At 34.0% G+C, this 18345-nt stretch overlaps 4 protein-coding genes across 4 annotated transcripts; 2 read left to right on the top strand and 2 right to left on the bottom strand.

The window, feature by feature from the left end:
* Nucleotides 1-558: 558 nt before the first annotated feature.
* On the bottom strand, nt 559-3575 carry LOC111700561 (uncharacterized). Its single transcript, XM_023471529.1, has 4 exons — nt 3445-3575; nt 2553-2622; nt 1706-1879; nt 559-764 (listed from the first exon to the last, which is right to left on the bottom strand). Exons 1-4 carry the CDS (start codon nt 3543-3545, stop codon nt 591-593), a joined length of 519 nt encoding a protein of 172 aa, XP_023327297.1. The 5' UTR covers nt 3546-3575; the 3' UTR covers nt 559-590.
* A 1367-nt stretch (nt 3576-4942) lies between these two features.
* On the top strand, nt 4943-8448 carry LOC111700560 (cyclic AMP-responsive element-binding protein 5). Its single transcript, XM_023471528.1, has 4 exons — nt 4943-5684; nt 5891-6126; nt 7678-7758; nt 7833-8448. The coding sequence occupies exons 1-4, from the start codon at nt 5609-5611 to the stop codon at nt 8178-8180; spliced, it is 741 nt and encodes a 246-aa protein (XP_023327296.1). The 5' UTR covers nt 4943-5608; the 3' UTR covers nt 8181-8448.
* An 857-nt stretch (nt 8449-9305) lies between these two features.
* Nucleotides 9306-12453, top strand: LOC111700573 (transmembrane protein 231). The gene is made up of 4 exons (XM_023471538.1): nt 9306-9501; nt 9551-9689; nt 11534-11762; nt 11937-12453. The coding sequence occupies exons 1-4, from the start codon at nt 9439-9441 to the stop codon at nt 12400-12402; spliced, it is 897 nt and encodes a 298-aa protein (XP_023327306.1). The 5' UTR covers nt 9306-9438; the 3' UTR covers nt 12403-12453.
* On the bottom strand, nt 12449-17493 carry LOC111700574 (autophagy-related protein 11). Its single transcript, XM_023471539.1, has 5 exons — nt 17304-17493; nt 15960-16072; nt 14818-14926; nt 13754-14038; nt 12449-13431 (listed from the first exon to the last, which is right to left on the bottom strand). Exons 1-5 carry the CDS (start codon nt 17415-17417, stop codon nt 13345-13347), a joined length of 708 nt encoding a protein of 235 aa, XP_023327307.1. The 5' UTR covers nt 17418-17493; the 3' UTR covers nt 12449-13344.
* Nucleotides 17494-18345: the final 852 nt, after the last annotated feature.

Below are 18345 nucleotides of genomic sequence, written 5' to 3'. Positions count from 1 at the left end.
TTGGTCCCTGTGTAATGAAAATGCTTTCATGTTTTAACCCTCAGATTGCCTGATAGGACACAGGAGGCAGATTTTGCCGTTTCTAAAATAACACTGGCAGAGAGTTGAAAATATGCTTTCTGGATTACAAGAATTTTTGTTTGATATATATTCTAGTAACTTGAGCCCGGAATTTCATAAGCTTCGACTCGAGTCTGAATTCCTTAGACCCAGGAATAAGACTAAATCTTAGACCCAACTTATAAGTCAGCTGACGAAAGCTTGTGTCATGTAATCAACAGCTTTCAGCTCTTAGGATCAACTTAAGGAAATGCCAAATGAAAATAAAAACGACCTTGGTTGGTTTTAGTGGAGAATTAGTCTCAATGTTGAGTCTTTCTAATAAAATCTCTCGAATCCGCCAATTCCAATCATGAAAATCTGCGATATACAATATTAAACCTGTTTAACAAACTCAACTCTGTGGAAAATTAGTTACAACTTAAATCCGAAAGCTCGAGTTTTAGATAAGTCTCAATGACAGCTTAGACCTGAGTCTTAGGTCGATAAAAGCAAGTATTTAAATCGCGACAAATTCCTTTATTAAAAGTTTATTTCTTGTAAATATCACAATCAGCTGAAGATCTCTGGGTACAGATATCATCATTAGTATCCTCGGAGAACTCAGGGTCTAGGACGAGTCCTGATCCGTCCATCAGGTTGAACAGGTTACAGTAGTTGGTTCCGTAGTCCAGGATGGAGAAGGTTTGGGAGCGGGAGTAAGCCTAAATAGTCATACATATTTTTTTTCAGAAAAATACGGGAACAAAAAGTAATATAAAACTAAAGTAAATAATAATAATAATAAAACTGTGCATAGTGAGAACCAGAAAACTCTGGAATAGTAAGACGTCTTTTTGACTGAATTTATGACTCTAAATAGTCCAACGAATATGATACAAAGATGTTAGGCAATTTGCCATGAAACAACTTGCCAGGTGGCTCTTTGCCAGTTGACAAAGTTGCCAGGAAACCATTTTGCCACATAAACTTTGCCATATGACTACTTTGCCAGTTGACAAATTTGCCAATTGACAATTTTGCCAGTTGTGCAGAGTAAGCAAACCCATTGAACTTAAAAAGTGATTTTAATGGGTTTTCTAGTAAAACTATTTGTTTTGTATCAACATCAAATATTTGCTATAATGCCGTCTTCCTATTTTACTCTCAACTCGGGCATCTTTGTCTTTTTATTATTGATAAAAAAGTATTAGGTATAAAGTTAAGATGGTGGTATAAACAGTAGAAAACTTTATAAAGCCAGGAAGACTACAGAATACAAATACTTGAGATTATTGCAATAAATAAAAAAAGGTCGAAAAGACCGCTAAAAGCAAAGAAATGTTTCACTTTACAATAATTGCATAGACATCCTGCACAAGGCTATGTATCTTAGAAAAATAAAATAAAAATCAAATAAATATGAATTATGAGTTGGACATTTTTAATTGGTATTGCCACAGAGTGTTAATTCTCTGAAAATATGACCTAACATTTTTAACACTTCAGAATATTCTTTTGATAAAAAGAAAAAAACAAAGAAGACAATGACTAACTTTGTAAATTTTCTTTAAAATAAAGGAAAGTCCAAACTTTTAAATTTTAAATACACCCTAAAGATCGTTAAACTAGAAAGAAAATGTTTGAGAAAAGAAAAGATGCTTACATCAACCAGACAGGTAGGAGCAGATCCAGAGATAAATGTGAACTTGAGATCGTCCACGTATCTATGGATTGGAGTGGTGTGGGTTCCCTCGGTTACTTCACCGTTGGATCCTGTGTGCTTATACAAACATTTCTGTCCGTTGGGTTTATCATCTCCAGGCTTAGTTCCACAGTCCTTAATTGTACATGGAGTATATTATTTTGTTCTTAATTGTACAATGTACATGGAGTAAATTATCTAGTTCTTAATTGTACATGGAGTAAATTATCGAGTTCTTAATTGTACATGGAGTAAATTATCTAGTTCTTAATTGTACATGGAGTAAATTATCGAGTTCTTAATTTTACATGGAGTAAATTATCGAGTTCTTAATTGTACATGGAGTAAATTATCTAGTTCTTAATTGTACATGGAGTAAATTATCTAGTTCTTAATTGTACATGGAGTAAATTATCTAGTTCTTAATTGTACGTGGAGTAAATTACCTAGTTCCTAATTGTACATGGAGTAAATTATCTAGTTCTTAATTGTACATGGAGTAAATTATCTAGTTCTTAATTGAACATGGAGTAATTATCTAGTTCTTAATTGTAGATGAAGTAAATTAACCAGTCCTTAATTGTACATGAAGTAAATTATCCCGTTTTTAATTGTACATGGAGTCTGATCAATGATCTATTTACCTCATTATCCCAGGCGATCATCTGATCAATGATCTATTTACCTCATTATCCCAGGCGATCATCTGATCAATGATCCATTTACCTCATTATCCCAGGCGATCATCTGATCAATGATCCATTTACCTCATTATCCCAGGCGATCATCTGATCAATGATCTATTTACCTCATTATCCCAGGCGATCATCTGATCAATGATCTTCTGTTGAACAGTATCACAACTCTCGGACAGAGTCCTCAAATAATGGAATTAAATCTCCCTGTTTAGAAAATAAGTAAAGGGATACGGTGTGGGTAGAAAACGTCGATTATCCAAACGTCTATTATCAGAACGTCGAATAAAAAAACGTCGAAATTACAGGATACAGGATGAACCAAAACTAAACTAGGAATCGACTGCACATTTTTTTGAACAAATTATTCACGCTCCGCGGAAACGAAAATTGTTTGTGTCTTCTGCAATTTGGACATTGGAAGTTAAGTGACAACATGGAAATCATTTTCAATATTTGATAACTAAATAATTACAGGTTCTATGTTTTCAAACATATATAGATAATTTTGGATACAGGGTGTCCCACTAGACATTACAGTTTGAGTGACGACTAAATTGTCGTCTTTGATATTATCTAAAAAGTTTAGCGACTTACAAGCTTTATCTAGAACTTAAAAGATGTGTTTACTTTTTCGTTACACAATTTTTATCTAGGATATATATCAAATGAATTAAAACGACATTTTAGTCGTGTCTAAACTTTTATGTTTAACGGGCTGCCATGTATCTATGTATTTAAAGTAGTAATCTCTGTTTGTCTGTTTGGACTTTGGATGTCCGATTGTAACTCAGGAAACCCTGGACTGATCGGCTTCAAAGTTTGATTGGGAACACATTAGAACCCGTAAATGTTTTAAATAATTCTAAGTTGAGCGGGTTGACTTTTATAGGGTAAACTATCAGTGAAGCTGGATTCCTGATAATATGAAACTTGCAAAAAAATATGAATATCTCAATCATTTCTAAATCAAACTGATGTACAACTGCAGTACACTATATGTACCATTTTACGGAGCAATCAGCGTGGAATGGGTCCTTGGGAGCTTGTGGAGCTGACAGGACGGAGCTGACAAGAACAGCGCTGACAACTGCGGAGAAGAGCATTATGATAAAGATGATGAAGTATCACTGAATAATTTCCTGCATAAAAACGTTTATATTGACTTTTTCTTATCTTTTGTTTGTATAATAAACATCAGTCCATTTATTAAGTAATTCTCTTTTCTTACAAAATATGAACATTTTGACTTTATCATGATGGAAAATTATTTTTCAGAAATTGTGGAGAGCGAGTTCATCATGTAGCAAACGGTATAAACCCATTGAAAACTGTATAAAATTAAAAATACATAAAATGCATACACAGCATGCTCGAAATAAACAAGTGTCAAAAAACATAAGAATACAAGGACTATATCTATATAATAAAACAAGATATGTTGCCTATAGCCGGCCAAACGGCTGGACCGAATGGGCTGAAACTTTTTGTGGACACTCAGAGGTGATGGGGGGGATGTTTTAGGCAAAAAATAGACATTTTTTCGTCATTTAAAAAACAAATTTCAATATTTTCCACGGGCAACGCCGGGCCCTTCAGCTAGTATTTAATATTTACGATAGTTTTTAACCATCAGGAGCGTAAACAGGTATTAGTCAAGGGAGGGCTGAATGCGGGGGGAGGGGTGGCTAAGACAGTTATAATACACACTCGAACTTTATCTTGTACGTAACTGTAGATTTTTCTTATATTCTATCTGTGTTAAAACATTGAAGGTTAATTACGCGTAAAACTTAAAAATAGATTGCTATAAAATAGATTGCTATAAAATAGATTGCTATAAAATAGATTGCTATAAAATAGATTGCTATAAAATAGATTGCTATAAAATAGATTGCTATAAAATAGATTGCTATAAAATAGATTGCTATAAAATAGATTGCTATAAAATAGATTGCTATAAAATAGATTGCTATAAAATAGATTGCTATAAAATAGATTGCTATAAAATAGATTGCTATAAAATAGATTGCTATAAAATAGATTGCTATAAAAGCCAAGAAATGTTACAGACTTAAACCATTGTGCTTATTTATTTAATTTGTAAGCGTCAGAAAGATTAATTGCATTTATTGACGCTATATTGTATTTGTATATTGTATAGCGTATATGTATATTGACGCTATATATTGTATTTGTGTATTGTATAATAGGAATACAGAAGGATTAAAATGTATATGTATATTGACGCTATATATTGTATTTGTGTATTGTATAATAGGAATACAGAAGGATTAAAATGTATATGTATATTGACGCTATATATTGTATTTGTATATTGTATAATAGGAATACAGAAGGATTAAAATGTATATGTATATTGACGCTATATATTGTATTTGTATATTGTATAATAGGAATACAGAAGGATTAAAATGTATATGTATATTGACGCTATATATTGTATTTGTATATTGTATAATAAAAAGACAGAAGGATTAAAATGTATAAAGTGTAGCTATATTGTATTTGTATATTGTATAATAGGAATACAGAAGGATTAAAATGTATATGTATATTGACGCTATGTATTGTATAATAGGAATACATCTAATATAAAAGAAGTATAATTAGTGGGTGTTGTAGACGGATCAATTTTATCATGTTTAATTCAAGGGAAATAATTTACGCAGGGTTTCATTTGACAATATTACGAGTTCTACAGGGTCTCATTTTATAGTATTACGTATTCTGCAGGGTTGCATTGATAAAGTACATATATTATCTAAATATATCTTAAACTTATGTTTCGGAATAAAAAAACATGAAGGATGGGATGTATTGTACATATGTGAATGAGTAAGTATAATAAAAAAACATGAAGGATGGGATGTATTGTACATATATGAATCAGTAAGTATAATAAAATTAAGTTGTGGAGAATATAATCTCCCCTGACACCGGGCATTTAAAGAGCAGAGGTATAGGTTGGGGGAAATCCTTGGTCCGTAACGTTTGTCGGAAACCCGGGGGAATGGGACGGATATCGATCCTTCTCCGGGTCTCCGCAGAACCAGGGAGAAATGGATCGATATAGAACTAGTAGCGTTAGCTCCAGTCTAGTAGGTTTAGTGCTGAGGGAATGGTTGGAGAAGAGAAGGTTTAAACTATGGAAGGAACAACAACACTGCCTATTGTAGAAGATGAGCAGAACCTGTATGACTGGGGTATAGAGAACAGGCTGGGTGAGTGGTGAACCATAATTTCTGACTAGGGTTGGATATCGTTCTTGAGATCTTTTTAAGTTCTTTGTTACGCAAATTCTGCGTTATATAGTTTCTTCGTTAATTGAGTACAAAGAGTAATTTCTTTGTTAGATCTCTGTATAGTTTCATCCTTGGGTTGTTTCTCATATTTCAAAATTAACATTTTACGATTTTCTTATATTTAGATCAATACTATAACGATGATCAGAGCACAGGAGATTCCTACCCGGAGCCAGAGTATCCAACTCAAACCAATCCTACCCAACCCATCCAGCTCAAGGAGTATAATAAAGAGTATCCAGGGACGTATAGAGAGTATAGAGCTCCTCCTCCGGCCCACCAGGAGAGAACCCTAGCCCCGACTCTGTACAGGGATAGGGTTAAGGAGGAACCAGGACTTGATATGTCAGGATGGAACCAGGTAAGAATTAGGACAAAATTATTTGGATGACAGGGAGGATATATTTGATATGTGTCAGTATTTAACCTGGAGAAATGTTAGGATAGAACCTCTGGAGATATATTAGTGTACAACCTACATATATATATATATATACTAGGATATAGCCTGGAGATATATTAGTGAACAACCTACATATACATATATATACTAGGATATAGCCTGGAGATATGGTGGATAAAACATGGAGTTTTATCAGGATGGAACCTGGAGATATGTTAGGATAGAACCTGGAGATAATTAGGATAGAACCTGGATATGTGTCTGGATAGAACCAGGAGATATTTTAGTATACAACCTGGATATATGTCAGGATAGAATCTGGAGATATTTTGAAATATAGAATTAGGAGATATATTAGCATAGAACTTGGAGACATGTGAGGTTAGAATCTGGAGATATATCAGAATAGAACCTGGATATATATCAGAATAGAACCTGGAGATATATCAGGATAGAACTTAGAGATATATTAGAAAATAATTTGGAGATATGTGAGGTTAGAATCTGGAGATATATCAGAATAGAACCTGGAGATAAGTCAGGATAGAACCTGGAGATATATCAGGATAGAACTTAGAGATATATTAGGATATAACCTGGAGATATGTGAGGTTAGAACCTGGAGATATATCAGGATAGAGCCTGGAGATATATCAGGATAGAACTTGGAGATATATCAGGATAGAGCCTGGAGATATATCAGGATAAACCTAGAGATATATCAGGATAGAACATGGAGATATATCAGGATAGAACCTCCAGAAAAGTAAGGATAGAACCTGGAGATAAGTGAGGATAGAAGCTGAAGATATTTCAGGATAGAACCTGGAGATAAGTCAGGATAGAACCTGGAGATATATCAGGATAAAACCTAGAGATATATCAGGATGGAACCTGCAGATAAGTCAGGATAGAACCTGGAGATAAATCAGGATAGAACCTAGAGATAAGTCAGGATAGAACCTGGAGATATTTCAGGATAGAACCTCAAGCTAAAATGCGTAATAAGAAATTGAGTTGAAGTCAAAAAAAATTGTTAAGATACAATTTCGGAGATGTAAAATATTTTTAGATTATCCTACCAATATAATGAAGACGACTTTTATATTAAAGTTTATATTGTTTACAATCTTTTTAGAATTATAAGCTTACAAGTAATTTAAGAGAAGGTTTTTTAATTGACAATTTCTCTTTGTTTCCATTTTTTTGTGTATCTATGCTGTGTGAAAGCTTGATATAAATAAAAATTTATGTTGAAAGTCGTCTTAATTGTATTGATATAATCGCCTACCACCGTATTTAAAAAAGTTTCAAGTATTCTTAAATTCCAGGAAAAATATTTTGCTATATTTAACCTGAGCTGATCACTTTTGAAAGATTAGAACTTATTAAAATCAATTCCAACGAGCTGAACTAATTGTCTCCTGTCCTGTGTTTGGAGATAGATAGGTTGGGTTGAAGACAAATATTCTACTTGAAATGATTTTAACCTAAATTTTTTTACATTAGGCTCAGTTTAGAGCATATCGTCAATCTGGTCTCCCTAGGCAACAACCGGCTTTCAGTATTGATGCTAACGAAGCTCTTAAGGTAGATCTTGAAAATAAAAATATTTTTTTAATCTGAATCTTGTTCTTTTTCATCTAAACCTTTTATTTCTCCAGGTTGAGCGGAAAAGAGCTCGGAACCGTGTAGCAGCCAGTAAGTGTAGGATGAGGAAGATGGAGAAGATTGCAACCTTGGATCAGCAGGCTAATGTGCTGAGGCAGGAGAACGAGGAGCTGGCCAACCTAACCTTGAAGCTCAAGGAGCAGGTTTACAAGCTGCAGCAGGAGCTCCAATGGCATATTAACAATGGTTGCGAGTTGGGAGGGAGAGCAAGCACCGTCCTGTCGGAGAGTGAGACGGAGCTGGGTCCCAAACTCAGCCCGGAGTTGGCTAGTCCTGACTCTACAACCCTACCCGGGGTAATGAGTCCTATCCAGGATAAGGATGAGGTGATTTTATCCTGAACCTGAACCCAGTGCTGCAAACTTCCAGTCAGCACAATAAAATTTTTAAATATTTATAATAATCAGCTAATTTTTATAACTGATCGATTTTTCTATGAAGGATGAAAAATATTTTTAATACAACTATTTACAAATGATAGAACCGTGAATATCTTTCACAAAATGATATGCAAACCAATTAAATGTACAAACTGTGAATATACTTTTCTATGAACTAGTCCAGTGTGCCTGCTGTAAAATATATTTATATACATTTATAAAATAGTTTTTTTTTCTAATGTAGATAGATAGATTGTAGAAGTACGGAATAGGATACAGACTAACACTGATACCGTTCTATAGTAAACAAAGCAGATTACAGAAATTAGGGGGATAAAAGATAGATAGATAGATAGATAGATAGATAGATAAATAGATAGATATTTAGATAACAGAGAGAAAGAGGGAAATGTAGAAGAACGGGCGAACCAAGAAAGAAAGACACAGGAGGGAAAGGAAGAAAGGTAAGATTGAGAGAGGAAAGTGAATGAAGAAAGGAGGACAAGAGAAGATTGGGAAAGGAGAAAAGTGAAAAGGAGACAGAGAGAGCGAAAAAGAGAGGAGGAGGAAAAGTAAAAAGATAGATAGAGGAGAGGGGGGAGAAAATTTGGGAGGGAGGGACAGAGAGGGAGGGAAAGGGAGAGAAACGAAAGAGAAGGGAAGGAAGAATGTTGATGAGATAAGTAGTAGGGGCCAGGGGGGCTTAAAAAGAGATAAAGAAATATAGCGTTAAAATGTTATACGGATAGTATAAACTAATCTCACATTAATAAGAAATAATATTTGATTATTTTGGACGAAACATATGAAATAAATTTGTATGTATATTTGTGTCGAATGCAGATACATAAAATAAATCTATAAATCCTAAGGCAGAGAACATTAAAAGACGTATTGGAAAGAATAAATATTCTTTTGAAAAGAATATTTAATGATTGTGTATCTATTATTATTCGTTTGTTGTACATAGGGGATACATTATATTAATACAATTGATGAGAGTTTATGCTGGTTGGACCTTTCTCAGCCGTCCTTCCAGGTTCAGGTTCTCTTCTCTCTACCTGCTTTTTGTAAACATTCCTTAAACCTTTCCCTACCTTAGAGGCTACGCGGAGTAGGAGATTTCCGCCCTATCTAATTATGGTTTAGGATTTTAGATCCTAAATTACAGGAAAGGAAAACTTTAAATCAGTTCCAACCGAAATTTAAAGAATAAAAAATGAGATTCAAAGTTTGGAGTCATCCTATCGAGATATCATATTCTACAACTTTGCTGTCAAAGGTAAATAGTTTTTTTTTTCAAAACTTAAAATTTTATTTTCTTTATTTAGGCGACATTGTTCTACGTTGTGTCTAGTTTACTAACTGTTGTTCCTCCGCTTATTATTGCTTATCGAAGTCAAGGATTCTGGATCAAATCTGCAACATACTCGGAGCAACCTGATATACACTTCAAACATACTCTCATAGGTATATTGGATTATATGATAGTGCACTGATGGCCTGACTTATTGGACATCTTTAGAAGTTTTCACTACCCTATGTCCTGTCCCAGTTAACAATATTAACAATATTCGAGACCGAATTTAAAGAATTTGAGCAGCGGCTTAAATTGAAACCGCGGCTCAAATATGGTTGCTTCCACTTAAAATTGTATTAAATTCAAGATTTAAGCCAGCGCTCAATTGAAACCGGTTTTTGGGGGATTTGAGACGCGGCATAAATTCATTAAATTCGGACATCGTTCTCCTAATTCTCCAAGTCCTAAGAATGGTCCTCAAGATTTTTTTTGAGAACCTACCTACCTACGTACCTTCCTACCTAACTATCTACCTACCTACCTACCTACCTACATACCTACCTACATACCAACCTACCAACCATAGAGTAATAAAACGAAGAGGTGAAGCTTAGCTCAGATGTACACAACCGACCTGTCTATTAATTAATTAATAGACAGGTCGGTTGTGTACATCACGATATGTTTACACTGTACACTTGTATATAGAGTATTTCTTGGTGGGTTTCATAAAATTGACAAATTTTTAGATTTTCTTTCTTTATTCAAAGAGAATTCGAGGATGTTGACTGCAAACGTTTGACAATTTTTAAATACCCAGGTTTTCAATTACAACTTGAGAGATATACTCTGGAGTCTCCCATCCTTAAATGGTCTAGCCATGCACAATTTTTTGGTATTTTGAAAAAAAAACATTTTTACAAGAAAAAATGTTTGTGAAATGCAAAATTTGGTAATACTTTTATTAACATAAACAAACAACTGAACTGGATTGTACTGCAGTATACAATCCTGTGTTTACAATCCAAATTAAGTGTCTATCTAATTATCAATACTAATATTCAAATATCTACATAAAACCACCCCTTATGAAATACGATCACTCTATATACAAGTGTACAGCGTAAGATACGTAAACATATCGTGATGTATACAACCGACCGCTCTATTAATTAATTAATAGGGAGGTTGGTGGTGTACATCTGAGCTAAGCTTCACCTCTTCGTTTTATTACTCTATGCTACAAACCTACTTACCTACCTACCTACCTACCTACCTACCTACCTACCTACTAACGCTGTGAATATGAGCCCCTTTTTTAATGGAGGACCGAACCCCTTGAAATTACAACAGACAGTTCCTTAAAGAGACTGTAAAGGAAAAATGAAAGGGGGTATAGTATACTGGTCACGTGTCTCCGCCTGTATCACGTGACCACTTTACTGCACTGCCATTGGTGGAATTTCTGGTCAAGTAATACGGACATATAAATAATATTATGAATTAAATCTATTAAAAATAGAAATAACAAATATAAAATTAGAATTGGAGAAAACGTAGGTTACAATTAGCTTTCTCTGGGATATCATCGTTTTCAGATTGGTTGCTTATTTGCTGAATTTGATCTATCTAAACCCACTACTTTTATACAAAATTGTATATACATTAATTTTCGTATAAATTTGACAAAGTTGTATATCAATTTCTCGAGATATGAACATCAGATATAACTTTCATGGGTCGCGATCTAGAGCTAAAGTGATTAGCTTTCAGCCTATACCCCCTTTCATTTTTCCTTTACAGTCCCTTTAACCATCAACCTGGAACTCCTTTAGACCATGTTCTGTGGATTGAATTCAGGTTTCTGTATTACAGTTTCAACATTAGGGTTACAGTAAAACAGAAATTTTGTATCCTACCCTCTTCTTGGGTTTCCCTGAATTATAAACTAATACGTTGTATCATAAAATGCTATTAGTAAAAATAAAATTCAGGGTAAGAAATGTGTTTTTAGTAATTCTGGAGAAAAGTGACGGGACGGATTTAATCTGGAGCAGTCGAGAATCCGACCTGGAGCTAGAGGGAGATAGGGTTCGTATCCCCGTGATCAGATCAAGGGAGGAGGATGGGAACAGAGACGGGGTTCTGGACTCTCTCTGGTTGAACCTAGAGATGCCAATGGATGGTTCGGAGGAGATAACCGGGGTTCAGGCTCTTCTCCTCTTCGATTACAAGCTAAAAAGGTATTTTATATTTTCAATGTCTTTAATTTATATCTTTGACTGCAATTCCAGAGCAGGATAGGAATCAGGTTGCAAAATTATTTGTAGATACAGTGACAGTAGAAAGTTCTAACCTCTATTCTTCTTCCTTTAGTTCTATATCTTCTCGATGGATTGACACACAATCATTTTCAGATTCAGCTACTTCGAGATGACCGGCCTTGTATATCTCACTGGTCAAGGAAGCGCAGGTAGAAGTTTTCAATGCTCCGGAGATATTCAGCTGATTCAGAGACAACCTTTGTCCCATAGAGGCCGGGATTCAAGATATATAGAGTCTCCTCTAGCAGGAGAACCACCGCTACATCTAGCGGAGATATTAAGAAACTACGGAGCCCGAAATATCTCGCTCCGGGTGGAGAACAGCTATAGTGTATGGAGGCGAGGTACTGGAGTAGAGAACTTTGTTCTGGAACTAAACCTCAACTATCCGTCTCAGACAGTAGAATATATACCAGGGTTCTGGCAGACTATTAAGGGGGGATGGATTCAGTATTTATCCGTTCTTGTCGTATTTATTTATTTATTTAACTCAATCAAAACATTTGTTTTCTCTCAGCAGATTCTACCAACAATCATAGAAACCCCCTGGAAACAATAAAATCAATATTCTTTACAAATAGAATGAAAAAATAAAATAACCTACAACATTTTTCTGATATTTATTGATTAAATTGACAACATTTTAGTCAACAAAAATGGGTAAAAATGAGTTTGCTAGATGGCATGGAAAGACAAATGTACAAATATTGTTTCCTAAAGTGTTTATTACATTTTTTCAGAATTATAACTGTTTAAGGAACTGCCTGTTGTAATTGTGTATGTACAGGGTGTCTCAACCCAGAAGCTGATGGCCAGCTTTATTTCTAAATCAGTTGCTTTTTTTGGACATTAAAATTAGATTTGAAAAAAGTAATCTTTTATCATGTTTGTAGCATATTATTTCACGTTTAAAGTACAGGAAATCAAAAGACTTTAGTTTGAAAAAAAATATTTCTTTATCTTGTTTGCAAAATTAGATTGAACATGTCAGCTGTGTTGATGACTCCAAAAAAAAAAAAATGGTTGAAATCTGTAAAAAAAAAATTAAAATGCATCAGAGGAGTTCTCAAACCTAAAACTTGAAAATATTTTTTACAAACTTGATACCATTTTTGTTGCCTCATTAATTTGCAAATAAATCATATAAAATCTTATTTTTTATCAATCTTATTTATGTCCAAACAACGAAAATCCGTTCAGAATTGAGGCTTGGCATCAACTACTATACTGTGTCTAAGAATATCAAATATTGTTTTGTATTTTCACAAATTGTTTACAAAAATTAAAAAATTGTGATATCTTCATTTATAAGTATAAAAAGCAAAGAACGAATAAAAATATTTCAAACTTGGTAAAGTACGTAAATTTTACAAACAAAAATAGTCTTCTTTAATGACTTTTTGTAATATCAACAAAAACAAGGTATCAAAGTCGAATAGCTAAAAGTAGTTTTTGTTAAAAATTTTCAACAGAAAACTGGTTTAAAGATTACTTGTTTAATTTAGTTCAGGTATTTATGTGCAGAAATCTGTGCAGATTGTTGCAAATTGCTCCGTTCTGCGAACCCAGCCAGAGTTCTCTTGTGATCCTAGGATAAGGAGATTCAATAAACATACGCCTAAGACATCTTCCTTTGCGCTATATCCCATTCACAATGGTACCATTCAAAACTTGATTTATTGATTTCTGAAAGAGACACAATGGTAGAAAAATGAATGAATTTACATCTGAACAAAATGAGGATATTCTCCTAGATCAATGTTAATTGTTAAACAAAGAAAACATATTGTGTGAATTTTACACAGTGCTCCAATTGCCGATTGGATCAGCTTCAAATATACAAAAACCAAAACTGATTGCAGATTAGTCTTAAAGACTATTCAAATGGCGGCCTCTCAGGCCTTACTTACCTGGCAAAATGTAATTTTCTGATCATTTTGTGGAACTATTCTGACGAGAGCAAGCTTGATTATATGTTGTTGCTCTGAGAGCAAGATCTCTAGTTTTCTATTCTCCTCCTGCTGCTCTGAGAGCTCAAGCTTCAAGGTTCCAATTTTCTTCTCCAGGTTTAGATTCAGCTGTCTCAGCTGGGTTTGGTTTAGTTTATGAGTTTTTAGCTCCGAACTCGTAGTTAAACATTTCTCACATTCCTCCACTTTCAAGGATTTTTCTTCCTTCAGAGATGCCAGATCACGCTGAAATTATTCTTTTATTTGATAACAAATTTTCTTTTATGAAATTTTTAAATATTCTGTTATTTTTATTCTTGTCATCAAATTTTCCTTCTTTATTCTTTATTTTCTTCAGTTATTGGCTAAATTCTTTTATTGCATAATCTCGATAGTTTTTAGAAAATTTTGAAAATTATTTTAACTAAATGCATTTTAGTTTAGGTTAAGTTTTTCAGTTTTGTAAGATGTTTTAATTTTTGTCAAAATTTAGGATTTTAAACTAAAAACTGTTTTAAAAGTTTTTAATATTTCTTGCTCTTCAAACAAATGGAGATTTGACAAGGATGAATATTTTTAGAAAGAATATTTGGAATATAAGAACTGAAAGAATATTGGAATATAAGAACTGAAAGAATATTGTAAGATAAGAACTGAAAGAATATTGGAAGATAAGAACTAAAAGAATATTGGAATATAAGAACTGAAAGGAATTAGATCATTTTATTTTAAGTTTATTAATGGAGTTGTTTTCACATAATCAAATCATTTATTACAATGTTTAACTTGAAATCTAAAAGATCCACAGAGCATTAGGAATTCACGCATATTTTTTTGTAGCCCTAGACTTTTACATTTTGATACTAAAGCACGCTTGCTCTTAGTTTTGGTTTAAGAGAAATAATTTGTAAAACGCTTAGAGAAGTTTGTATGAGAGTTTGCACTCTTTGGATTACAGTGATTAAGGTATTTAATTTAAACCACAGTTTCTTGTCTTATTCTTATTCTTAAATTAAGACTTTTACCTTATGAAGTTTCAAGGATGTCTCCAGTTCTTTAATCTTATCTTTTAGAACCTTATTCTCATCAGTCCTATCCGTCCCGTCCTCATTCATTTCATCTTCTATCGATAAGCTGGAAATAAAAATATTATGCAGTGATGAACCAGAAAACTGTTAATTAGGAACAAGACTTTTATGACTTTGAATAGTCCAATGAACATGAGATATAGGAATGTTTGTGCAGTGCACACAGACCGATTTTTCTTAATGAGTGATTAAATAAGATGCAGTGCACACATCAAAGCCACTTATTAGAAAGGAAATATTTACAGATTTATGAAATGTATTTTTTAGTTTACAGAATATTATTGAGAATTGATAAATGACAATAAATGTATAATTTTATTACTTTTACTTCGCTTACACCTACTTCTGCTGACTTCTCTACTTTCTCTTTCTTCTATCTTCCCTTTTCTCTTTACTTCTTTTCCCCACATCATATATTCGATTTATTTCCGTTCTCCTCCTTTTCCAGATTCTTATCTTCTTATTATCTCCTCTTTCTCATTTTTCCTCCATCTAGTTTTCTCCTTCTCTTCTTTTCTCTTCTTTCTCTTTTTTCATCTTTCTCCTTTTTCTCCTCTTCCTCCTTTTTCCTGCAGCTAGTCTTCTCCTTCTCTTCATTTTCTCCTCTTTCTCTTTTTTCTTCTTTTTCTCCTTTATCTTCTTTTGCTCCTCTTTCTCCATTTTCTCCTTCTTCTCCTTCTTCTCCTCTTTCTTCTTTTTGTTCTCTTTCTTCTTTCTCATCTTTCAACTCTTTCTCCTCTATCTCCTCTTTCTTCTCTTTCTCCTTTCTCATCTTTTAACTCTTTTTCCTCTACCTCCTTTTTCTCCTCTATCTCCCCTTTCTTCTCTTTCTCTTCTTTCTCTCTCTCCTCCTTCTCCCCATTTCCCCCAACCGCTTCCCCCCCCCCCCCATTAAGTTTAGTTCCTTCAGTCTTGTCTTTGTAAGTTTTATAACCAGGAATGTAAAATGTCAACTTTAACAGCATGGATTCAATTCACTTCTCAGGGTACATTTTACATACAAACTGGGTGTACACTGCAGATACTCGTAGAACTAAAGAAAAGTATGATTAAAACTATGACTAAGACGTGTTTCTAACCTGGAAGAGCTGGAACTTCCTTTAACTTTGCTCCCAATCTGTGTATCCATCCTATGTATCTTGGTTGGGTTGGTTTGTATCCCCTGTATCTTTGTGTTGTTATTCATTAAATCCTGAAAAGTGTGTATCTATACTTATCGGTATGTTTAAATAAAATCTTCAACTTTGAAACTTTACGAAACGATTTTTGAAGTCGAACACTTTATTATAATTATCAACTAAATAATATGCAAAAATGGAATCGAGTCTTTGTTACAAACTCTGATTTTATAATACCTTTCTCTTTGCAACCCAACGTCGTAAACCTTGGCTTTATATAACTATTAGTTGTGTGGGTCAAATAATCTTAGTTTGAAATATCAAAGGTTTACACTGTCATGCAGGTTGCAATGATATAGGGATCATAAAATTTTAGTTTGTGGCAAAGACTCAATTCCTATTGTTAAATTATTGATTATTTTATCACATGGTTATATTTATTATATTATTAGTTACTTTATAGATTACATTCAATAACAAATGTCTAACATGTTTTTATATTTGACTAACAAGGATGAAGGGGGGGGGGTGATTCTGCATTTATAAATCTATCGTTTTGCCTCAATCGACAAGAATAAGGGATGGGGGATGGGGATCGTACAATTGTGTTTGTCAGTACTGTGCAATACATTTCTGCAGTCCAGAGTAGCATAGTATCGCCTGCGTGTGCGCCTATATGTATTCAACTTCCATGAAATGCATCTGACATCGGATTTTAGGATGTTTTTTAAATTGACAAGAGATCAAATTTCAAATAGGGGTATCAATTATTCATGACCTTCAGAAGTAAAAGTTCACAATCCACAAGCGATTCACAACGGTAGACTTTAAACCTGTACACCAGGGGCGTATTTAGGAATTTGTCTGGGGGGGGGGCTTAAATTTTTTTCTCTTTCCAGGGGGGGGGGCTCAGCACCCGTTGGGGCCAGAAAATCCCCTGAAATCAATAGATTTCACTGGTCCAGGGGGGCTTAGCCCCTATAGCCCCCCCCCCTGAATACGCCTCTGACCTGTACCTATAATCATGAGATGAAATGAAATCCGTCCTTTTCTCGGTAAATATCAAGAGTCGGAAAACCGGAAAACTCGTGATTAGGAATTATAGAAAATTACGATTTTGGCGAGTTAGTTTCTTTCAGATCCATCGAACATTTTGTGTGTGTGAAAATCTCTCTCCTTTTCATAACGATTCCCCCCTATATTTGCATTTAGACTTTCTTGCCTTGTTAGTCAGGGTCTTCCAACCCAATACATTAATTCTCAAATATAAAAGTCACTCTGAGAGCTTGTTGGTATACAACCCACCTTGATATTTTGATCCGCCTCCCTCCTTCCAACCCGTGGAAAGTTGAGTAAGTAGAGGAGGGAGAGAAACCCAGCTCCAACTGCAAACCAAACCATCTCAAGAAAACTTAACATTTTTATCTAGAACTCCTTCCTAAACAAAATGGAGATCAAACTTAAAATTGGAGATAAAAATTAATCTTGTATTCAAAGAAGGAAGTATAAGACCACTTGAATTTGAAAGAAGTTTGTTTGGTATGAAATCGTTGAGAAAGAATCTAGAACAGAGCGTCCCATATCATATTAGATTATCTCCAAGCTTTAACAACAAAATGAACACATAATACTCAAAAACCTAGCATTTTCTGCAAGATAATTTTTATATTAGCCTGATTTATTATTTCAAAATGATTCATTCTCCTAAAATTTTCTGATTAGTCATTATAATCGTAGTTTAGACCCCATTATGATGTGGGACACCCTGTATCTGTAAAATAAATCTTTAATACAGACGAAGAAGGTAAAATGTCAGTTGGGAGCAAAAAGTAATTTTAAATCAAGATTTTTAGTATATGAAGGTTTAGAATATTTAGACACAGAAACATGCAGGTTTCACTCCCTTCTCCTTAGATGTTTTAAATATTAAGGCCGGGATAGAACCTCACTCCCTAGCTACAGTTAACTTTACTGCTTGAGTAGATAGAACCTCACACCCTGGATACAAAGAAATTTACTACTTGAGTAGATATAACTTTACTCCCTGGCTACATAGAACTTTACTACCTGAGCAGATAGAACCTCACTCCCTGGATACAAAGAAATTTACTACTTGAGTAGATATAACTTTACTCCCTGGCTACATAGAACTTTACTACTTGATTCACTCCCTGGGTACAGAGAACTTTACTACTTGAGTAGATATAACTTCACTCCCTGGTTACAAGAACTTTACTCCATGAGTAGATAGAACTTTACTCCCTGGGTACAGAGAACTTTACTACTTGAGTAGATAGAACCTTACTCCCTGGATACATAGAGTAGATAGAACCTCACTCCCTGGGTA

The sequence above is a fragment of the Eurytemora carolleeae genome, unplaced genomic scaffold (assembly GCF_000591075.1).
Source record: "Eurytemora carolleeae unplaced genomic scaffold, Eaff_2.0 scaffold385, whole genome shotgun sequence".
Lineage (NCBI taxonomy): Eukaryota > Metazoa > Arthropoda > Copepoda > Calanoida > Temoridae > Eurytemora > Eurytemora carolleeae.
Note: the sequence above shows the minus strand (reverse complement) of the source record. Positions and strands in the feature narration are given on the sequence as shown.

Bases quoted from the DNA above. Each gene is read 5' to 3' on its own strand.
- LOC111700560 (XM_023471528.1), top strand. From the start codon at position 5,609: ATGGAAGGAACAACAACACTGCCTATTGTAGAAGATGAGCAGAACCTG. The intron at 5,685-5,890 runs GTGAGTGGTGAA...TCTTATATTTAG, and splicing joins GGGTATAGAGAACAGGCTGG to ATCAATACTATAACGATGAT. The intron at 6,127-7,677 runs GTAAGAATTAGG...TTTTTACATTAG, and splicing joins ATATGTCAGGATGGAACCAG to GCTCAGTTTAGAGCATATCG.
- LOC111700573 (XM_023471538.1), top strand. From the start codon at position 9,439: ATGAGATTCAAAGTTTGGAGTCATCCTATCGAGATATCATATTCTACA. The intron at 9,502-9,550 runs GTAAATAGTTTT...TTCTTTATTTAG, and splicing joins CTACAACTTTGCTGTCAAAG to GCGACATTGTTCTACGTTGT. The intron at 11,763-11,936 runs GTATTTTATATT...AATCATTTTCAG, and splicing joins TTCGATTACAAGCTAAAAAG to ATTCAGCTACTTCGAGATGA.
- LOC111700574 (XM_023471539.1), bottom strand. From the start codon at position 17,417: ATGTTAAGTTTTCTTGAGATGGTTTGGTTTGCAGTTGGAGCTGGGTTT. The intron at 16,073-17,303 runs GTGGGTTGTATA...CACACTTTTCAG, and splicing joins AGGCGGATCAAAATATCAAG to GATTTAATGAATAACAACAC. The intron at 14,927-15,959 runs GTTAGAAACACG...TTTTATTTCCAG, and splicing joins GGAAGTTCCAGCTCTTCCAG to CTTATCGATAGAAGATGAAA.
- LOC111700561 (XM_023471529.1), bottom strand. From the start codon at position 3,545: ATGCTCTTCTCCGCAGTTGTCAGCGCTGTTCTTGTCAGCTCCGTCCTG. The intron at 2,623-3,444 runs GTACATATAGTG...CCATTATTTGAG, and splicing joins GCTGATTGCTCCGTAAAATG to GACTCTGTCCGAGAGTTGTG. The intron at 765-1,705 runs GTAAGCATCTTT...ATGACTATTTAG, and splicing joins CTCCTACCTGTCTGGTTGAT to GCTTACTCCCGCTCCCAAAC.